Here is a 22,241-nt window from a genome sequence, read left to right as displayed (position 1 = left end):
GCACTGAAAGAGAGGAGTGAACACATTTAGAGTAGTGGGCAGCCATGCACTTTTGGATTTGGGTGCCTAGCTCAGTCAAAGGCGTGGAGGGGATTAGAGCCCTACAGCCGCAAGTCCCACTTCTCCAACCATAGATAAATTGTTAAAGGAAATATTAATACCATAAATTACTAATGTATATATTTATGGCTTGATGTAAAAATTACTTTGAGGGCCTATCTCACTTTTGAATGAGATTTGAGATTGAGATTGAGATAGTTTTCAAGGCAAACCACAGGAAGACACAAATAATGCACTGACAAATAAGGAGGGTTTATTTGCATTAGTATCAGCAAAATTTCTTAAAATGTAACCACGATGCAGTTTGTGCTGATCTGGGGACCTTTGGCCGAACAGACTGAAGGCAGCACGGGATCATTAAATAAAGACAGAAGTAGGGAAAAATGAAAGTAGGTCATTGTTTGAGAGGAGGGTTATCCTTGTTAAGTGTTAAGTGTCTGTATGTGGGATCAGCGGAGCAGGACCACCCTGTGAACGTGTGTGTACGTGTTCATGTGTCACCTGAGACTTCATCCCGTAACTGACACTGCTGTGTTTGGTTCCAGCCTGCACCAGCAGCCCTTTCCCTCCCAGGATAATTAAGGAGTCATCATGCATTAGAGAGCCGTAAACAGAAAATAACAAAGGCATTGAAAGTCTCGTGGTCACAGCTCATTAAAACCATTTGAACACTCAGCAAATTATAGGTTTGAGAAATCGTTGAAGAAAAAAATGTATGTAGCCCATCTAAAACATATTTCAAAATCTACAGATAGGAAGAGGTGTATATCGTGTATACAGTATGATTCTTTTGGCACATAAAAACATTAAAACTGAACTCCAGGATAAAAATCAAGCCCTTCTGTAATTATAAAGCCTTGAACGAAAAGCAAAACATATAAATGTACAAACAAACTACTTTTTCCTCTACCCATTCCTTGTATTGTGTTTGCTTAAAGATGCAAACACAATAATTTCATAGAGGACACAAGCATAAATAGTACATTTCTGCTTGTAAATGGACATGTATTTAATGTGATTCTAATTTCACACTTCCATTTAACAATCTCTAAAATGCTCTCTTACCCACAGACATGATAGTGTTTTACAGAATCAGATGGAACCAGTTTATGATCCTGCCTCCTGGTTTTACTGAACATGAATTATTCATTCATTCATTTTCTGTAACCTCTTGTCCTCTGGATGGTCGCGGGGGGTTGCTGGAGCCTATCCCAGCTGCCATTGGGCGAGAGGCAGGGTACACCCTGGACAGGTCTCCAGTCTATCACAGGGCTATCACAGAGAGACAGACAACCATTCACACTAACACCTACGGCCAATTTAGAATCACCAATGAACCTAACGAGCATGTCTTTGTACAGTGGGACGAAGCTGGAGTACCACATCATTGTGCTGGCCCATAAATAAATTAACTGCTACTAAATCATCCCTAGTTTATTAAACTATAAAAACAGTTTCCAACTCATCTCCACTTGTACACGGCTTTATAAGTTAAAATTAACTAAACATTATGTTCATTTTTAAACTTTTACCTAAAAAACTAGAGGTCTTTGACCTTGGTCGCATATTTTCTATATGTCCAGTCGACTGTATTATGTGTGTTGCATTAACTTAGCGTGCAAAGCCCTCGACACCCCTCTCATATTTTGCCTTTTGAAAACACAGGAAACATGTACTCTTTTCTGTATTGTGTAGGCTCTTCTGTCTATAGTTAGGGATTTTCTGTAGGGATAATGCCTATAGAAAAAGTGGGCCAGATATAATCTAAAGCATCTATAGTGTTCATCTATTGTCTGTGTTGCAGGTACAAATGTAGCATGTTGTTTAGACTCTGATTTATCTGTTGGTTTTATGTTTACAGGAAGGCCTGGTGATGAATGGGATGGTGTAGAGTCAGCAGACATTCCTTCTTCTGTCAACAAACTATTTAACTTATGCAGACATTTGTTTCCCAGATCCATATTTCTGTCCACAAAAAGGCAACATTAACTAAACAGTCGTTTGAACCACTTCATCCGTTTATTAGTCAGTTGTTCAGTTCAATGAAAACGTAAATACTCTTATGTTAAAAACACTCTTCAAATTACACATTAGGTGTTTATAAACAGCAATGGCGGAAAAAGTCAAAAAGGCGAAGCAGGGCGTGCGTACGTACAGTATATACATCAGCTTTGTGCTATTTTCCACCACCAGTCTCTCTCGCAGAGGCCATTCACCTCCTTATAAGCATAACTTTTTAAAGGGCAAAGGCAAACACAAATAAGCAGGTTAGACACTTTTAACGTAAAGGGGTTTTAGTAAGATGAGGTCAATCGAACTTCAATGTGACTGTTACCATTAAAATCTCAGGATGGAGATAAAGGAAAATCTGCTTGGGGAACAAATCCCAAGTTTAACGAAGAATGTGCCCTCATAGCTACTACTGCAAATGAGGACCAGGTTTGAAAAGACATGAAAATTAGTATACGGTAAATTCCCTTAAGTGGTGCATTCATGAGTATAGTGTACTCTGCTGAGCGATATGGGATGTAGAGAAACAACGGGGAAATGCAAGGTGGAGGAGGTTGTGCAGGTGTTACTCCTTTACTCTATCGTAAAGGGTTCCACTGGGCCTTTGCTCAGGGCCTTTATGTCCTTCAGGAGACCGGTGGGAGTCAAAATGTGGGAAGACCCTGGAAACAAAGAATAATGAACTATTAGATCACAAATTAGATCATTTAAAAATCTGTTTGCAATTCTGACCAAATAAATGAGCTGAAATAACAACAATAAGTTCCCAGCACACTGACTGAGAACAAGCTTGTCTGCAAATATAAAGCAATTTGTATCAACGCTCACCTATGATGACCTCGCAGGATTTCACCGCCTGGGTGACCTCATATGCACTGCGCATCTCAGAGAAGCTCATTCCTCCTATGATAAAGATGATGAGGCGAGATCCGGTCCGGCGGTCGTCCTGAGCGCTGCCTTTGTGCTTCTGGCGGGCACTGGGGAGCAGAGGAGGGGTGTTAGAAATGTGCTGACAGCTTTTAAAAAGGAAATTTGGTAGCTTAATGTTCACATTGTTGAAAGAAACTGCAAAGTAAGAAGCTAAATCAGAATATAAAACACCTCAATCAGCACAGACTGGCCTGATCAGAAGTAGCTTCCAGTCAGACTGAGAAGGGTGATGTAAACCTTTGATAAACCATTCAAAAGGGAAAATACTAGCTCTTAATAATCATGTAAACACTTGATCTTATCCTTTCTCTCTGGTTGGAATAAATCCATTCTTTCTAAGGGTGTTTGTGGGGTTAACAACAGGTGATGAGTTTCCAGGAGGGCCAGAAACGTGGAGGTAGAAAAACAACCAGTTTTTAAAACAAGTGTTACTGGAAATTCAGGTAAGCAGCAATGCGGAAAAATGTGGCTTCATCTTCTTCTACTGAATGAATCCAGTTGCCAATAAAAAAAGAAAAACTCATTCTTCTGTTGGGTTCAATCAGGTTAAGAAAATACTGTCCACACACACGCAGGTAGATACATCTGAATCTGACTGTAGTAGCATAAATGATCCACTGGAGGGCGCTAACCTATCAGCCTCTTATTGTCTGCATTTCTCTGTGAATGCTAATTGGGTTAGCCTTCTATGTGTAAAACCTGTCCTCAAAACAGTCATCTTGTCCTTTCTTTGGGTGAAAATGGAAAGACAACCACTTATTACTTTTGAATAATAGAAGAATAAAGAAATATATTGACATTTCAAAGTAATATTCCAAGTCAGAAACGGTATGTAACACAGTAGTAGCTTTTACACAGTCCCACATGTCCCTGAGCTTTTGATATTAGGCTGCCAATTAGGATGAAAACTAAATGAAATGAGGCCTGTGTGGAGCACCTCTAGAAGAATAACTGCATGTCCATAAACTATTGACTCACCTGACAGCACCGGAGCCGTTCCAGGCGGCAGGACACTCAGACACGTGCGGCCATTCTTTGATGTCCAGTTTGTTCTCCACGGCATCCTGGAAGTAAACTGATAATTAACGTATGTGTCCCTGGACTGTGCAGATTTATCCTTGCCTGTGTGCTTGTATTTTATCTTAAATCTCTAAGAAACATTTTAATGTTACATGTTACAGCACGTTCAGATGACTCCACCCAAGTGGCTCAAGTATTATTTACAATGAGCAGAGCAAATTAGAAGTGAAACCATTTAGATGTTGGCGACATTCTCCTCAGAAGTTACGTAATCGAAGACTTCAAAAGTGGGCAAGATTATTGAACTATGGGAACAGAACATACAGTAGGTACGTGACTAAATCTGCTTCAAAGTGACGGTGTCGAAACACAGGTTAAGCCAGAGCAGAAAACACCTCCGTTCCCCCCTGCTGCAAGAGGAAACATTTGACCACATTTAAGAATTTTTTTTAGGTACTTACAGGAAACAGAAGTGAAAATAAAGGTACACAAATTATTTTCTAAAGAGTCACTTTCACAATAAATGGTACGAAGGTGTTAGGAGCCTATTCTTCTTTTCTCTATATTTTTCCAACATGTGCATTGACAGTACTGAGATTAATTAAGCTGTTGAGTTTAGGACAAACATGACACTGGTGGTAACTCCACCTCTCACTTCTTCATCCATTTCTGAGAGTATCAGTATATTAATTCTTTCGTTCTACTACTCGTGTAACTCACTAGCCTGTGTGTGTGTCTTTTTATCGAGTAAACTTTAACAAGGCAGCAGATAAAGTGGCCTCCTAATGCATCTAACATACAATAAAAAGCATTTGAGCGTCCGAAACCGAGGGGAACAGAAACACAAAGATCACCCTCAGGGATCAACACGTAAGCGGCGCCTCATTGTGACTCATACATGCTAAGATGCTGTGGTTTACAATGGGATACAGAATGACACACACAGTCATACATATATGACACTGACTATCAGATGACATGAACCTGATAACTTCCTTTTGTGCTGCTTTTAGAGTTCTGTTGATCGTTTTTCTCACGGACACCTTCTGGATTTAGCACAGTGACCTACAGTACATGTTGAGAACTGCATGTAAAAGTGGATAACGGTATACACCGATCAGGCATAACATTATGACCACCTGCCTAAAATTGTGTAGGTCTCCCTTGTGCCTCCAAAACAGTTGAGACCCATCAGAGAATGGACATGGGCCTTCTGAGGGTGTCCTGTGGTGTCTGGCAACAGTATATTGTTAGTGGGGGGCCTTTGGGTCCTATGGGTTGAGGGGAGGGGCCTCTGTGGATCATCCCACAGATACTTGATCAGTTTGGGATCTAGTGAATTTGGAGGCCAGGTCAACACCTTGTGCTGTTCTTCATGTTTTTTTAGTTGTTCCTAAAGCGTTTTTGTGTGTGTGCCTGTGTCAGGCTGCATCCTGCTGGGGATGGCTGCTGTGTCATTTCTATGGGGTGAGGGTGTCTGGTCTGGTCTGGTCTAGGTGGGTGGTACATGTCTAAGTAACATCCACATGAATGCCAAGTCCAAAAGTTTCCCAGAAGAAAATTTTACTGTCACAAGATGGTCAATGTTATTCACGTCTCCTCTCAGTGGTTTTAATGTTGTGGCTGATCGGTGAACATGCAACAAATTGATCCTCTCTCACTGACCTCCATCACATCTTTAATGACAGGAGTCCATCTCGAAAGGTTGTACTTCTCTTCCTGGGAGCGATCCCGTCGGTTCGGTTTGCGAGAAAATAAACTTGGCTGGAAACAACGACCAGGAATAAGATTACACACGAAATATATAAATCAAATAAAACCGTCTAACTCTCCTCGGCACATACCGTGGTGATGATAGGGACACCAAGTTCTTTCCAGTTCAGGATAAACTCGCGTTCGTCCTCGATTTTAACGTGCTGGATAAGTTTGCTCAAGTTCTCGTCTGTTGTTCCTGTTAACACACAATAAAGCCAACCATAGAAAGACCTCTCAACAGAATATTTCCAAACAGTGAGATCCGTCTGCTACGGGAGAAGACTGGCATACCGTTGAGGCTGAAGATGTAGAGAAGCACCGCTCTGATCTTGTCATGGGTACTGTATTGGTGGAGCAGCACAGGAAGCAGAGTCCTCATGGGATCTTTCACCTTCGCCCCCTCCACATCTGAACCTACAGCAAGGTCCTGAACAGAAACACACAGCGCATTTAAAACACACCTCGCCGGAACCTCTGATTTGGAGAGCTGGAGCTCACAGGTAGATAGAGGCTTTCTATCTGACGTATGTGGACCACACTTTCTAAGCAACTGCAGTGTTGAATGTTAACAGATAACAGACCTGTTCAGCTTTGCAGAGTTTCTCCACATTGTTTGAGAAATCTTTCATGCAGTCCTCGGCCAACTGCAGATGAACAGTTTGCTATAATTCCCAGAGAATGAGAAAAGAAAATTACGTTTTAAATGATTTCCTTTAGTTAAAGACATTCATTTTATAAAATGCATTCATTACGGAGGCTAGTCTGACCCGTTCTGTACTGAGATTTAAAAACACGATGGAGTCAAAGCCACATAATGACAGGGTGTGAAGGAACCACACCCAACCACAACATAATGATCATCTAAGCTTTATAATAACTGCTATCATGCATAGTAATAATAGTAACCGGGTGTCATTTGTGCTATGGTGCAGTGGAACGGCTGAACTTTAACATAATGCTCCCATTCCAAAAACCATTTAATTGTGCTTCATACCTCGGCCACCTGTTTACGGAAGGCAGGCATCTTCTTCATCATTTGCGCCAAATTGCTAATTGTGATCTGGAACGAAAAAAAAAATAAATGAAATGTTCGCTCAAGATAAGCATTTTCAAACACAAAATACCGAAACCAGAGATCTGTACCTTCCCATCTGGCTGCTTCTTGCTCGCAGATATTTCCTTCACCATCTTGGGAATTTGACTGTCGTAAGAAAACAGCAAAGGCGAGAGGTGAGGACAACAAGAACGGGACGCTGGGATCTCCCATATGTTGAACACTTACTCGGAGACCTCGGCGATGTGCTTGTGCCTCAGCTTAACCCAGAGCATGTCATCCTCGTTGAGCAGGGCCTGCTTCTCTGCGCCGTCTTTCGCCCTGTACCTGGTCACGACATTACCAGACAGTTTGGTGGAAATGTCACAGAGCACAGAGACAACATGGAAGTGTGAGTACAGGGGAAGGTTATATCACTTGTAGGCGTCGTTCTGGATGTCAATGAGATCGTAGGCCATGGCCTGGTAGGTCAGCTCGTGCAGGATGGGGCTCACAGGGTCAAAATTCCTGTCTACTATCAGCAGCTGGGCCTGGGTCTTTCCCTGGAGATAGAGGGATAAAACCTTAAATTTTAGACCGCATATTATTTAACAACAGTGGTTAAACACTCCCTTACTGCAAACGTTTGCCCTTTCAAATTTCTGCAACAATTTAACCCGCTTGAGGCGAAGGAGAGAAAACTTTTGCCTTCTACATGATACCTTGTTTACAGGTATTAGTGGAAAATAATACTGTATTTTTCAGGTGCACATTTCCACCTGAGGCTAAGACTTTGTTTGTTCTGTCAACATTCTTTGTTCGGCGGGCGTCTCACCTTCTTACCACTGTCATCCAGCTCGTAGTATCTTGCCAGCTTGTTGTCCACCATCTCTGCAAGGGTTTTGGCGTTTTCCAGATTGTTGTCTTTGGTTACGCTACAAATAGTTTTCCGTAAGTTAATTCATATTGAGGTGACATTGATACAAGTGTTAGAAGATGCAGCAATGTATCGGACACCAAACTCAGCCTCAGACGTAGCCGAGCTTTGAGAGCGCCAATTCACCAAACAAATGTGACAAATTTATTCTTTCTGCACCTTTTTTGTTTTAAGATATGATGACGCAAGCATCTAAAACTCAAAAAAACACTCTTCTTCTAGTTGATATTACTTTTGAATGTCATCTGTCATCTATAAACTAAACAAGAGCCCAGTTAAGAGGAATTAAAGGGGAAACTCCTTTTCATTGGAAATTAATGTCAGATGGTGAAATACCTTCAAAAGGCCCTCCCACATCTCTCTGATATCACATTACATTGGCCTGTGTCCAAACTTTGCTGTAAGATATTCCAACAGTTGACACTGTGACTGTTGGGCAGACGTGAGGAAGGAAGCTGGGTTTAAAATCCTTCCTCTAGCTCTCATTCAGCTACTTCTTTCATTTTTATGTGCCCAACTGAGTGAAACACTATGAATGGCTACCAGAAGCAAATGCAGAAGCAAAAATATCGACTTCTCCATGTGAAGTGAAAGGTCTCTCAGCTGTGCGCGTGGGCCGAGCTGTGTTGCAAGCTCAGAAACTAAATATTCCCCGGCTTACTTCCTGTATCTGATGCCCGGGTATTCTTCCAACGTGGCACAGAGTGTGACGAGCTGGTCTGCGAGAGTCTCCAGGGTCTTCCTTTTGTCCTGACTCTTGGGGCTGTAGATGCTTTGGAAAGCTCCAGGACTGTCACACGTGAACACCTTTAAAAGCATTCAACAAAACAGTGTGAAAAAATAAAAAATAAATTCAGTAGGCAACTAGAACGTGAGCACATGGACCTTAGCTTACTCTCTGAACTAAATATTGATTCAATAATAGTGAAGACCATTACAGTTAATGAGCTCCTTGGACAGCATAATGCTTATTACTTCATGGCTTAAAGCAGCCAACACCCAGTGCTGGAAATCTCTTCCTCTCAGCAGCAACATGGGCTAGGGCACACTACCACAAGCACAATTTCCCTTAGTCAACAATTATAAAAAGAGGACATTAATCATTTTAAAGCTAACTAAAAGAACACACTACGCAAGCTGAAACCACTCACTTGTGCCTCTTGTGGCATGAATGACAGGTTTATTTCCTTGCAGACGCGGATGTACTTCGCACAGTGCAGCTTCATGTTGTTGAAGAGGTCGTCCGGACAGTCTGCGGGACCAAAAATCTTTCAGTGTGTATTTTGACTGACGTTTAACCCCTTAACGCCTGAATTGATTTTTCAGTTATATAAAGAAATTAATTATTTGTGTTTTTGCTTACCACTCCGACCGGTCCTATGAGAAACTAGTGCTTGCAAAAGGTTCCTAGGAATTTTTTGAATGTGCACAAACCAACATTGGAGTATTACATGCGTTATTTCAGCTGCAGTCTGAGCGGAAACAGTGCGTAGCGAATTCACGACACTAGGCGTGAAGGGGTTAATGTGTATTTAAGAAGTATATTTAAGAACTGAATTTTAATTTACTTACAGTCTGTGAAATAAACATATGCTGATTTGTATTTGGGTTTTTTCTTGAAGTCATCTATAAAGGCTTCCACACACTATGAAAAATGAAAAATAAATAACATTTAACATTTAAAAATCACCAGAAACAAAAACTCAAAACTTGCAGAACTCAAAATAGGAATTAATCGGATTATTGCAGGGTTATAATGGCAAACCTTTGAAGTAGGTGTCATGAAGTAGATGGCCTTCATGTCTGGAACGGGCTCTCTGATTTTAAACAAGTCCTCTACAACTGAAGGGAAAAAAAAGAAGTAGTTATTTATGTTTAACACATGCAACTGACATCCGCATAGAGACTTCAGTACTTTCAAGCATTCCTTCTCTACCTCCTATATGTATGCGAGGAGGCTGCACTAACCATCGTCATCTCAGCCATGTTTTTTGTTTACGTTTGGCAAGGCACTTCAGCACCATACTCGTATGTAAGTGTTTTACTATAATGGAAACATAACCTACTTGTTATTTTCTCTGCCATCAGATCTGACATTTTGCAGCATGACGAGAGGAGCTTGGTGGTGAAAGGGTCCAACATCATTATCTGTGAAGAAGATAAATTGGTAGTAAACATCTGTCATGCAGCGATTGCGTTCATGCAATCGCAACCTTGGGACTCTGAGTACACGCGGAGTTGACCTACCTTCCATATGTCCGATTTTCGGCAGTCTGCAATAATTGTGTCTTTTATTCCTGAAACAAACAGAACGTGAGAAAATGAAGAAAAAAGAAAAGAAAAGAAAAAGCTGCATCCTTGCACTGGCTACCAGCAGGACTCAGGATAGGATTTAATAATCTTTTACTTGTTTTTTAGACTTTGATAAACTTTATTGATCCGCATGGGAAAGTGCTTGGTCACAGTAGCTTTGTTGCACATAAAAACACTCTTAGGAACCACAAATAAAAGAAAGATTAAATAAAATAAAATATAAGTAAAATCTAGTAAAATAGGTGCAATAGTGTCCATTATCATAAATAACATGGAGTTATCTGTTACAGAAAGGTGAATTGTTGTACATCTGGATAGAGCAGGGTATGAATGATATCCTGTAGTGTTCACTGTGTGAGCCGAGCTGGATCATATTTTGGAGACTGAGCTCCACTGCCCCTCTATTGTCTGGTGTAGTGGGTGAGATGGATTGTCCATGATGGAGAGCAGTTTGTCCAGTGTCCTCCTGTCCCTCACTGAGACAAACGTATCCAACTCACTGCCAATAACATGACCACAGTCCTATATGATCTGTAGCACCCTCATTCTATTCAGATTTGCAGTCAAAGTATGTCCCAAATGGTTTGGTTTGGCCCCTTAAGGATGATTTGCTAAACGTGACACAAAGTCAATTCAAAAAGTAAGGTGAAGCAGCTTTGTGTAGCAATGCACTAAACATCTGGAACTCACTCCCATCATATATTAGGGAATACACCCTTTTTTGCAGTGGTTTTTGTTTTTCATGATCATGATTTCATATTCCCTTTGTCTCTATTGGATATTATTATTCATGTAAAGCACTTTGAACCGCAAGAGTCAATGTTATACATAGTGCTAGTGCTACATAGTCACTGGCCACTTTATTAGGTACACCTGTTCAACTCATCAGCACAAATATCTAATCAGTGAATCACATCAACTCATTTAGGCATGTAAACATAGTCAAGATGGTTGGCTCAAGTTCAAACCGAGGAGCGTGGCCTTTATTTTAGCAAATAATAATAATAATAATAATACCTTTATTTATATAGCACCAAATGTGAATCTACTGGGATTTACAATCACAACCATCTCAGAAAACTTCAAGATAACACACCACAACAAGCTACCTGTGATGAAATGGCCTCTACAGTCCTCAGATATAAATCTGCCATCAGACTGTGGTGGAATGGGAGATTTGAATCATGGATGAAGCACATAAGTGATGCTATCACGTCATTCATACACGTGGAAACATACACGAGAACAGTGTATGTTTCCAGCATCTGACTACTCCGCGAGGATTAAGACAGGCCAAGTGTTCCCAATATGGGTTTTTCAATAGACTGTTTACACTTTCATGTAATCATTCTTTGTTTAGCCATAAGCCATTGATTACATCTGTGGATCAGGCTTGTTCCAGTCCATCCCACAGATACTTCAGTTTGGGATCTAGTGAATTTGAAAGCTAGGTCAACACCTTGTGCTGCTTTTCATGTTTTGTTTAGTTGTTCCTAAACCGTTTTTGTGTGTGAGCCTGTGTCAGGCTGCATCATGCTGGGAATGGCTTCTGCCATCAAGGAGTGTCATTGCTATGGGGTGGGGGTGACTGGTCTGGTCTCGGTGGGTGCTACATGTCTAAGTAACATCCACATGAATGAATACCAGGTCCAATAATTTCCCAGCAGAACACTGAACTGTCACAAGATGGTCAATGTTATTTACTTCTCCTGTCAGTGGTTTTAATGTTGTTGCTTATCCATCGATCGATATAAAACACCGTGCTATGTTTAACCCTCAACCCAAGCCAGCTTTCTCCGCGACATCTTAAGCACTACCAAGAAGAGCCAACTCCAGTTTCATCCAGAGGAGAAAACAGAGACGACAGTTAACAGTACAGAGGTGTGTTAGCCTCAAGAAATGAGGTGGGGCTGCAGACGATATAAAGTGACCTCACCAAAAAGTGCTGCTACATGAGTCACTACAGTTGCGACAAACAACGACTGGTGTTAGTTTAAATGTTATCCGCTGTCATTTGCTCTCTTTTATTCTTCATCCAGTCCAGTTTATAAACTTCCGTTGCAAAAGTGGACGCTAACTGTACATTCACTCTAAGTCCAAGATGGAAAGTAACAAAGAGAGAAGTTAATTTTAAAAAGAGCACAAACAAAGCTGCCATTTAACTAATAGTAACCTTATCTTTCACAGGTGCAATATATAAATACTCAACTTACTTTTCCAAACTATCCCCCTCAGCCCGTGATCCGAGCTGGCTGCCATCTTGTCTTTTGTTTTTTTTTTCCTTCTGCGCCTCTTCCTGTCTGTCACCGCGTCCCACGCCTCTGACGTCATCTGCGTCATCAAGCGTGCGACGGAAGTCTGCTGTAGTTTTTTGCAGGTTGCAGGTCAAAGTCAAGATCTATTCAATGGATCTATCTCATCTAGCTCTCTATCTGTCTATGTCAGTTACTAAAATCTTATGTCATGAGTTAAAATACAGTAAAATAAAGTAAACATAATAATAAAAAGGCAAAAGGTAGATACCAAGTTAGTAGTTAATAGTAAAATAAAATGAAAATGTAAATATGAGTTTTTTAAATCAATAATGAAACGTATAGTCAAGTCAAACACATCGTGCTACAACTTTTTAAATAAATTGTGAGCTTTTAAAGTAAGGTGTAACTTATCCATTCTTGGGGAATTTCAAATCAACACTGCAGCTCATGTCACTTTTTGATCGACAAATATATAGCATTTCCACAGTACTTTAGCATCAAAAGTAGTAAAAAGATCATAAAAAAAAAGAACGAAGAAACATGAAAGGACAATTTAATTGGAGTTGGACGTACTGGATGCTGTGGTGTTAGGGAGCATGGTTGACTGTACAAAAAAGCACTCCAGGATGCATCTTGCATCCCTTAACTTGTTTAGTAAAACTTACTGTCTCATTTTAGACTTACCACTACATTTGAGTATCTCAAAGAAGGGGACAATCTGAGGCCTCCAGCTAGGGAAAGTCCAGTTTGTCTGCCAGACCCACATACTTACCAGAAATCTGTGACCACATCCTTGAATATAGAATATCACGCCTATAGCGACAAAGGTGTTTCCTTCTCATGTTATTCAACATACACCTGCCCCAAGGTGCATCTCTCTGCTAAAGCGTGATTGGACGTTCGCCCCCAGTGGGAGGAGCCGGATGCAGGTATTTCAACTAAACACATATGTTACAGGAAAGGTAAAAGAGAAAAAAAACACAATCAGAAGCTATTAAGAGTGTGAAACAGTGAGAGGAGAGATTCCAGAGACGAACGTGAAGAAGAATGGGAGCTATGAAGTGGCTGGTGACTTTTGTTTTGCTGGGCGTTTGCCTACAGGTACAGTAATGGAACAAATTTCTTGGCTACAGGCACAAAAAATAACCCTAAATGTAGAGAAGATAGCATAAACAGTTTGGAGTCAATAGACCATAGCACTGATTTTATAAATGACATAAAACTATTGTGTAATACTATTTTCTTATCTAAATTTGCAGGCTGCTGCACAATCAGGTATGTTCTCATTTACCATATATTCCACAGTGGATGTTTTATCACAGTAAAATAAGAATGAAAGAGCACAAAACCTTGATTAATTTCTACATGCATGTGTGAAAGAACATAAATCTCATACAAGGATGCAATTCCTGCATCACTCTTATCAGATATCCAGGTGTCCGTGTTCTCTGCAACGTCCAAGAGTGTGATTCTGAGATGGACCAAGTACCCCGGGGCCGCCTCATACAAGATCAGCGTCGCCAAGAGCAGCTCACCGAACGACATCATTGCTTTTGTCTTGTTTGGACCAAACATAGTGATGGGCTCCATTAACTCCCTGTCCCCGAACATCGTGCATGTCTTCAAAGTTGAAGCTCTGGACGACTCCGAACAACCGCTGGGCTCTAACTCTGTGCAGTCATCAACAGGTGAGACACACACAGCAGAGCATACACATTACTATGTAGATTTAAATGTTTCTTTTAAAGACTAGAAGCTCAGGTGGGCAGTGACATTTCCATTGACTGTGATAAAAAAGTTTTGTAGTTATATCATTAAACGATTTTCCAGATTGTGCCCAGGTAAGATTTAAGGGAATAAAGTATTTTTTCCTGTTACATAACATCTAACATCTACAATGAGTTTTATAGAAGTTCTCATCTAATCTGTTCATATCAATTTCAGCTCCTGAAATGATGGATCCCATCAAGTCAGTGAAGCCGAAGGACAGCAGGACCTTGATGGTTGAGTTTGACCTGAAGAGCGGCGCAACATCCTACATCATACGAGTCCAGAACGACGACGGCTTCAACAGAGAAGACTCGGTGTCGTCCTCCCCCGCTGAGATTCAGTCCCTGACACCGTACACTGAGTACACGCTCAGCATCATGGCTGTGAACAGCGGAGGCCGCAGCCAGCCATCTGCTCCTCTGACCGCTAAGACAGGTACTTTTCAGTTTCATTTCTTCTGCTGTGAAAGAAAACCTCATATACAAATTGGAGGGAAAATCACTGTAACACCCACAGGCTGATTTGTGTGTAGAAATCATTAAGAAAGTACTTTTTTCATCAGTCCCAAGCCCTGCAGAAGTCACTTGATCTGCCTCATTGTCTCATAGCTGAGCCACTATACAGTCTGTGAGTGAATGTATACGCACATCATCATCAGAGAAAATCCAGGTTTGTCTTACCCAGGAAACGCATCATCTCCCCTCAGGGTCTCTCCGGTATCAGTGGTAACTGTACCTGACCCTTCTGTACCAAACACAAAGACCTGACCTTATCCTGAGAACATACATGTCACCTCTCACCTCCCCTCCCACTCCAGGGGGAACATTTAATCCTCATCAGCCAGAAAAAAAAAAAAAAAAAAAAAACATGCTACAAGCTCAAAAAAGCTTCACAGTTTTGTTGTTTTATTGTTTGACATTATGGATCTTATTTTTCAGGAAGTGTCTCAAATGTTTATTTCTGTGCAGCCCCTCTGAGGTGGAGCGATCTCAATTCAGTCAGCAGAATATCTTTCCATACTGAAAAATTTTATATTAATATATCTTGGTCATTCTCTTTAATACAAGACAGACGTTATTAATCCCAGAAGACATACGAAACAGATCAAGAACTAGTATATCTTTCCTACCGAAAAAACAATTTTTTACTTATTGTCCAACTACATAAATAAAAAATCCAAATTATTATATGTAAATGTAACATGATAGACTCTATATTTTCTATATTTATCTCTATATGTCATAGTCAACCATGTACCAATGTAATCAATTTAACTTAATTTAGCTTAGCTTAGCTTATTTTAGCTTAAACTAATTTATAAGATGCCATTACTCATAGTAGGAGGCTCTAAATCTTTGAAAACTAAAGAATTAAACATCTGAAGTTACAACAGTTCTCTTGGTTTTTGAATTGTGGGCTACTACAGCAATCATCCCTCAAAACACCGTATCTAACACTGGTCTTTTCCTCCACAGTTTTGCCTCCTCCTCAGCTCTCCACCTCGTCTCCCAGCAACGACAGCATCATTGTGTCCTGGGCCCCCGTTGCTCACGCCGTCCAATACACCGTGTCCATATACGACTTGCGCTCAAACACCAAGGTGAAGTACAACAGCTCTGACACCAATATGACCATCTCTGGCCTGGACGCCGGCACGCTATACACCATCAAGGGTTACGCCTGGGACCCTGAGGGCCGAATGGGAGAATGCAGCTCTTACATCAACCAGACTACACGTAAGGAGACACTTGTGACTGCATAAACAACGTATTCATTTATATATCATTGTGCGCCGATACCAGTATCGGGTTACCATGATGTCATGGATTTGATGACAGGTAGAGATGCAGTCGGTGAATATCAAAGCCACCAATGATATTTTTTCCAGAGTTTGAGCACGACAGCAGACTTTCTATATGTAAGATTAACCCAAAACACTCAAAACACAAAATAATTAAACAGTTGCTATGATAGCGTCAACATTGTGCACGATGGACTTAAAGTATTTGCAGCTAGATGCTTTTAGGGACCAAAATGTTTTGATATATCATAGCTAAGTAGTAAGTCTAAAATCTTCAGTATTAGTATCTACAGACAGTTGAAAAATACGCATGCAGTGGAGAAAAGCTTTAAAAAAAATCTTACTACTGTATAGTCAAAATAGTAAATAAAAAAAGTTTTTTATTTCCGTATCAGTTGAATCAAGCTTCGTCTTCGTGTTTTGTCTTTGAACAGGACCTCCAACGCCGATTTCTGTCAGTGTGTCTGTGGTGGTGATTCACAAAGTGGCTGGACTCTCTGTGTCCTGGGAACTGGGACAGGCGGTTCAGGGGTCCATTGAGTACAACGTGATGAGCGACCACCACCTCAGCTGCAACACCACATCGACCTCCTGCAACCTGCCCGCAGTGGGCTGTGGAGAGGTGCACACTATCCAGGTCACCGCCTCAAACGAGGCCGGGCCCAGCTACCCATCCAGCCCCGTGGTCTTCATCACCTGTGAGTAGCAGAGTGACAACTTTGTAGGAATGTTCAAGCAATATTTAAACTAAAATTTATGTTAGACACAAAAACATACTACACTACAATCAGTGATAGCAACAATGTCAGTATGCGTACGACTAACTCTCTGGTTTCCTGCGCCGTCAGTCCCTTGTGCACCAGAGTCTTTGGCTCTTGTGGAATCACCTGAAGGAAACTGCACGGTGTCGTGGAACACAGTGCCTCACGCTGACAGCTACTCGGCCTTCATCAAGAGTGGCGACGGCAGTGAGGAGATCTGCAACACCACCAGCAACAACTGCACCTACCACTGCCAGTGTGGCTACGCATACCTGATGTCTGTGTTTGCATTCAACGAGGCCGGCAGCAGTCCTCTAGGAGAGCTCCTCAACTATACCACCAGTAAGTAGCAGCCGAGGCGACATGTTCTATGATCTGTGATTCAGGATCGTCATTTGCCTATGTTTGTTTACCCGTGTGTTTCAGTACCCTGCTGTCCAGAGGCCGTGACTGTCTCCACGGTGAGCGCGGACACTCTGGAGATCATGTGGACGGCCTCGCGGGGGGCAGACCTGTACGAGACTCGGGCTGCAGACAGTTCAGAGGTCATCCTGTGTAACGACACGTCGCCAGTGTGCGCCCTCTCCGACCTCAGCTGTGACAGCTCCTACAGCGTGGTGGTGACGCCCTGCAACGATATTAGTGGATGCAACCGTGCTTGCAAAGCTCACACCAAAGGCACAGGTAGAAAACTTTCTACTCATAGATCCAGTAACGTTTTGCACTTGTGTTTGTCTCTTTTGCACTCTCTTTTTACTTTTGGAACCAACTTCAGTTCCTAGACTGCTTGAAAGCTAATTTAATGTATTATACTGTAAAATAATTATAATGGCTGATGTGTTGTCTCGTTAAATGAACGGAAACCAAACTTTTAATGTCTTCCATCCACCGTCCCTATCAGCTCCCTGCATGCCCATGAATCTGATGCTGGATCCAAAGAACTCCTCCTGTGTCAGCGTCAGCTGGACGGCGAACAACACCGGGGCTACTTACACGGTGAGCGCATATGGAGAGGACGGCAGACGCACGTGCACCACCAGTGGAAGCAGCTGTGACCTCACTGACCTCCCGTGTGGCTCCAGCTACGAAGTCAGCGTCGTAGCAACCAGCGCCACCGGCCGGAGTTTACCAAGCTACTCTGATGCTCTAGAGACAGGTAGGAGTTATACTGAGAAGTTGACTAGTCGACTTTACTGTTGGCGCCATGACGCTTTTAGCAGGAAGTCGACTAGTCGCCAATCACGTGACAATAACAACATGGACGCCCTCCAAGAAGACAGGTGAGGAGCCCAGTGGGTCGTAAACTAGCAGCTGTTCATCAAGTGTGTGGAAATACTTCATTAAAGATGAAGCCCATTCTGCTGTGACATGCAGAATATGTAAGTCAGACCTGAAATACAACAAGTGTACTACTGCAATGCACACTCATCTGAAAAGACATCCGCTAACGCTAGCAGAGGAACGGTCCAAATCCTCCCAGTGGTAGCCAGTTAACAACCTCACCAAATGTTCTGTGGTATCAGAGAGAAGGAATTTCATTGTCTAAAGTTATTAGACCTTTAGCTGCTATACACGGAAAAGGCTTCAGAGGTATACCTCTTTTATATATATATATATATATATATATATATCCTGGGTACATTATCCCAGCTTACAACAAGCTGTGGAGTACTATTAAATGCTATTGGCGGTGCTGATTTACGTATATAGGCTATATATAGGCTATACATATCTGCAGTGCACAGTATTGATAAGCGCATGCAGTTCTGTTGTGTTCTAATATTTGACATTGTTATTGTGGTTGTAGAACGCGTTTTTGGTCCCTGATGATAGTTTATACACCATGCGAGAGATGGGAGTTATGGTAGAGCTGAGAGCGACGCGTATTAGTGTCAGACTGACGGTGTTTATCGTGTTGACGTGGGCTATGGCCGACAGTAGCCCGTGTTCAAAACTAACTGCAGTTACTGTGCAGAAAAGCCTCCATAGCTTCCTTTGTTTGAGACACTAAAATATGTATTCAGGTCAAGAATATAGATTTAATTGTCTAAAGCATTACTTTCTACTTGTGTGACTTGACTTTCACCATATATCAGTCAACTTTAAAAAATCCTAAGTCGTTCCTCCCTAGAGACACGTGAGTGGTCCAAGTTTTGGTTTTGGGATCCATTCAATTAAAAAGTGCAGACAGCGGCTTGACCTCCGGTACATGGACCACATGACCTTGAACAAGACACTTGTTCCCGTTGGTGTGTGCACGTACGACCAGATCATGATAAATGATGTTGGAGAACCCTTTGCCCCATAAAAAGCAGTGGTAGAAGAAATACTGAGATTAGCTAAACATTTGAGTAAAAGTAAATGTCTCACATTTAAAGATACTAAATGTTTAGTTGATTTAACTTTTTAATTTATAATATCAAAAACAGGACTATCGCCACACACAGTTTAATCTGTAGTGAGTAGAGTGTATATTGATTTCAAATTTACAACACAGTAAAGTGTTTTACATATTTTCAAGTATAAAATATCGATATTAAAACAATAACTATGACTAGTTGTTCCAGTTCGATCTCATCCACACACACACACGTCATCTTCTTTTCCAGAGCCCTGCTGCCCGATGAATCTAACAGTCGATCAGGTGACGCAGGCCATAACCAACGTGTCGTGGTCTCACGCCAAAGGGGCTCACACGTTCATCACCTCCCTGACATCAACCCGCGGTCACGCCCGGTGCCACACGCAGGACTCCCACTGCCTCATGGGATGCATCACCTGTGGCACCAACTACACCGTCACCATGGAGGCGTTCAGCCAGAGCGGGCGCATGTCCAACTGCACCTATCGGGGTTTCTCATCCAGTGAGTGATTTTAACACTGTACAGTCATTTTGTCCACAGCTCAGGACTCAATACTGTATATAAACTGTTAAGATTGGTTTAAGTAGGAATTAATTATTTGTGTTGCAGGATTTAAATGCAGTTTAACAGAATAGCATAAAATGAGACAATTATTAGGCTTCTCATAAAAAAATTGAATGCAAAAGGTCCTATCAACACACAAACCATATGTATTCGCTGTGTTGGGCTAAAATATCAGGCTATAAACGACACTAAATAAAGAGTCATTCAGGAGCCGAAAGAGACAGCTCCTCTTTGGGAGTCATGGCAAAAGATTCAGCTCAGAAAAGAGTTGAACTGCCCATCACTAATATGTTTGAGGTGATCACAAGAGACCCATCCCATCATCTATTTGTCTTTCCCTGCAGGCGCATGCTGTCCGTCGGGTATCAAGCTGTACCGGATGGCCGATAACTCTCTGCGCGTTTACTGGCGCAGCACCAGCAGCAGCCACAGCTTCGTAGCAGAGATGATGGGCAGCAATTTCAACTACACCTGCACAGCATCTCCGGGGGAGAACAGCTGTGACGTAGCAAACGTACACTGCGGGGACGTCTATCATGTGGTGGTAGCCCCGCTTACACCAGAGGGCAGCAAAGTACTGTTCTGCCCACAGAAGATATACTCAGGTAAAGTGCAAAACATTTTTACCTTTGATTAAGTAAGAATAAAATATATATATGTTTGACTACATTTTCTGTTCTTGTAATCTGCTCTTTTAGTCACTTGTGCAGGGAGCAACGTTGGCACAGGTGAGTATGCTCCCTAACTGGATTTTTTTATCTGCTCAAATATTTATAAAGCTATATGAATTTTCTAAAGCTTGTACTTTATTTATTTTAAGACTTTATTTGTTGAATCATTTTTTTCTAATATCACTTCGATGTCTTCTCCAGTGATTTACAGAGGGAAGAGAAGTGTGGACTAGCAACGGTAAATATATTTTTAATCATTTAAGATGAATTTAAAAAAAAACAAATAACCTGCACTAGGCAAAATAATGTGCATCATTTATAGTAAACAGTTAACATTCAATCTAACTTTGCTAGCTGGCAAAGTTTAGCTAGTTAACGTTACGTCCTGAGTCCTTTCTCTGGCTGCCATAGTATTAACATTGTATGGGAAACGCTGATATAGATAGATAGATAGATAGATGCTACACACAAGTCTGTTGATGCTGACGTCTTATCTCAACCATCATTTTCTCCCCAGATACAACACACACCACACACTCCTCCTCATCCTTCTCCAGCCCCGACCCACTGGAATAAAGTCGTGCTCTTAGCCAAACTGAAGAACTGTCACTGAAGATTACACATGGCACCTGGCCGTGATGTGGACGAGAAATAAATGTTTGAGAAATAATTTGCTGTTAAATTATGTTAACGTGTCACAGCAAAGCAAAGCCACCCATGTCCTCAACAACAATGATCAAGCACTTGTTAAATGTGGCAACAATAAGGAGACGTGAACAGCAGGAGTACATTGAGTGTGTCCTGCTCAAAGTATGAGACAAAATCCTGATAAAACATTAAAGGGAAATTACCGTTTTTTACAACCTAGACCTCATTTCTGGCATAAAATAAAATTGTTTACTCACCCATATATAATATATGTGACTGGGGCACCGAAACGTAGCCTCTAAATAACACATTATCTGCTGTGAAACTCGTTCATTTCACCAATATTTTGTTATGATACGCTAGTGTTATTCACCGTTGAGTCCAGAGTTACCTGTTATCTATTCGCTGACGTGCAGCAGCTTGTTGTTCTTTGGCCAGCTGTTCCTCTCTCTGCCTCCGCATCCTCCTTTCAACAAGCTCCTCATCTGTATACTCTGGCTCAAAACAGTAAGGATGTCCATCATAGACAAAGTCATCATCCACAACCTCAGAATCGGAAAAAATATTCAGCCATGTTGCAAAAAATTAGCAGTAGCAAATGACAGGTAAACAAGCACGGCGCTCAGAGATGACATCATCCAGGTTAGAAGTTAGTAGGTCAGTCTACAGACCCCGGATGATGATAACAGGTAACTCCGGACTCAGTGGGGAATAGCACTAGCGTATCATAACAAAATATTGGTGAACGAAAAAGTTTCACGGCAGATAATGCATTTTTTAGAGGCTGCATTTCGGTGCCCCATTCACTCCCACTATATGGATATACGCGGATCTAAATATCGTCTGAAAGACTCCAAAGACACCAAAGTTAAATGGGTAAGCAAATGATCGTATTTTGTGCCAGAAATAAGGTCCAGGTTGTAAAAAAAATGGCAATTCCCTTTTAAATCCATAGACTATGAGACTTTGGAAGTTGCATCAAATTGGGGTAATCGCAATTTAAATGGATCCCCGAACAATAATTAAATTAGAAAAGAAGAAAATCGATTGGCAAAAACTGTAAAGTGGCCCAAATACTCTATTAAACATGCTGTCTCTTTATTTTAAGAGGTGTTAATTGGATAAGTAAGCAAATTAAAATATATTTCGTAGCTCCCCCATGTAGGAGGCCTCCTGATGACGAAGTGGCACACGCTGGCCTGTGTGTCTTGAAATAAACCATCCAGTTTGTTTAAAAAATCCTCCGGCATGCTGCTTCTGAGTCTCAGGATGTATTGATTATTTGGGATATGTGTCGTTGTGTAAACCTGATGCATATTTCATGTATTCAATAAAGAATTCCCAGCATCA

At 41.4% G+C, this 22,241-nt stretch overlaps 2 protein-coding genes across 2 annotated transcripts; one reads left to right on the top strand and one right to left on the bottom strand.

Moving 5' to 3' along the window:
* Positions 1-1,964: 1,964 nt before the first annotated feature.
* Positions 1,965-12,356, bottom strand: stxbp3 (syntaxin binding protein 3). Its single transcript, XM_084548769.1, has 19 exons — positions 12,272-12,356; positions 9,993-10,042; positions 9,812-9,893; positions 9,511-9,587; positions 9,318-9,390; positions 8,897-8,997; positions 8,407-8,552; positions 7,644-7,743; positions 7,247-7,371; positions 7,058-7,156; positions 6,919-6,976; positions 6,770-6,835; positions 6,357-6,437; positions 6,067-6,202; positions 5,865-5,971; positions 5,686-5,784; positions 3,979-4,064; positions 2,899-3,047; positions 1,965-2,732 (listed from the first exon to the last, which is right to left on the bottom strand). The coding sequence occupies exons 1-19, from the start codon at positions 12,315-12,317 to the stop codon at positions 2,644-2,646; spliced, it is 1,770 nt and encodes a 589-aa protein (XP_084404895.1). The 5' UTR covers positions 12,318-12,356; the 3' UTR covers positions 1,965-2,643.
* Positions 12,357-13,029: 673 nt separating this feature from the next.
* LOC311490587 (fibronectin type III domain-containing protein 7-like) lies at positions 13,030-22,241 on the top strand. Its single transcript, XM_084548161.1, has 14 exons — positions 13,030-13,414; positions 13,573-13,588; positions 13,741-14,001; positions 14,258-14,518; positions 15,559-15,819; positions 16,319-16,582; positions 16,733-16,987; positions 17,072-17,329; positions 17,547-17,801; positions 19,255-19,509; positions 19,917-20,177; positions 20,271-20,300; positions 20,445-20,481; positions 20,761-22,241. The coding sequence occupies exons 1-13, from the start codon at positions 13,361-13,363 to the stop codon at positions 20,474-20,476; spliced, it is 2,463 nt and encodes an 820-aa protein (XP_084404287.1). The 5' UTR covers positions 13,030-13,360; the 3' UTR covers positions 20,477-20,481; positions 20,761-22,241.

Source organism: Chelon labrosus, assembly GCF_963514085.1.
Source record: "Chelon labrosus genome assembly, chromosome: 7".
NCBI lineage: Eukaryota > Metazoa > Chordata > Actinopteri > Mugiliformes > Mugilidae > Chelon > Chelon labrosus.
The sequence above is the reverse complement of the archived record's forward strand: the minus strand, read 5'-3'. Positions and strand labels throughout refer to the sequence as shown.

Bases quoted from the DNA above. Each gene is read 5' to 3' on its own strand.
- stxbp3 (XM_084548769.1), bottom strand. From the start codon at position 12,317: ATGGCAGCCAGCTCGGATCACGGGCTGAGGGGGATAGTTTGGAAAA. The intron at 9,894-9,992 runs GTAGGTCAACTC...TCTTCTTCACAG, and splicing joins GAAAATCGGACATATGGAAG to ATAATGATGTTGGACCCTTT. The intron at 2,733-2,898 runs GTGAGCGTTGAT...CTTTGTTTCCAG, and splicing joins ATCCTGCGAGGTCATCATAG to GGTCTTCCCACATTTTGACT.
- LOC311490587 (XM_084548161.1), top strand. From the start codon at position 13,361: ATGGGAGCTATGAAGTGGCTGGTGACTTTTGTTTTGCTGGGCGTTTGC. The intron at 14,002-14,257 runs GTGAGACACACA...TATCAATTTCAG, and splicing joins CTCTGTGCAGTCATCAACAG to CTCCTGAAATGATGGATCCC. The intron at 17,802-19,254 runs GTAGGAGTTATA...CTTCTTTTCCAG, and splicing joins CTCTGATGCTCTAGAGACAG to AGCCCTGCTGCCCGATGAAT.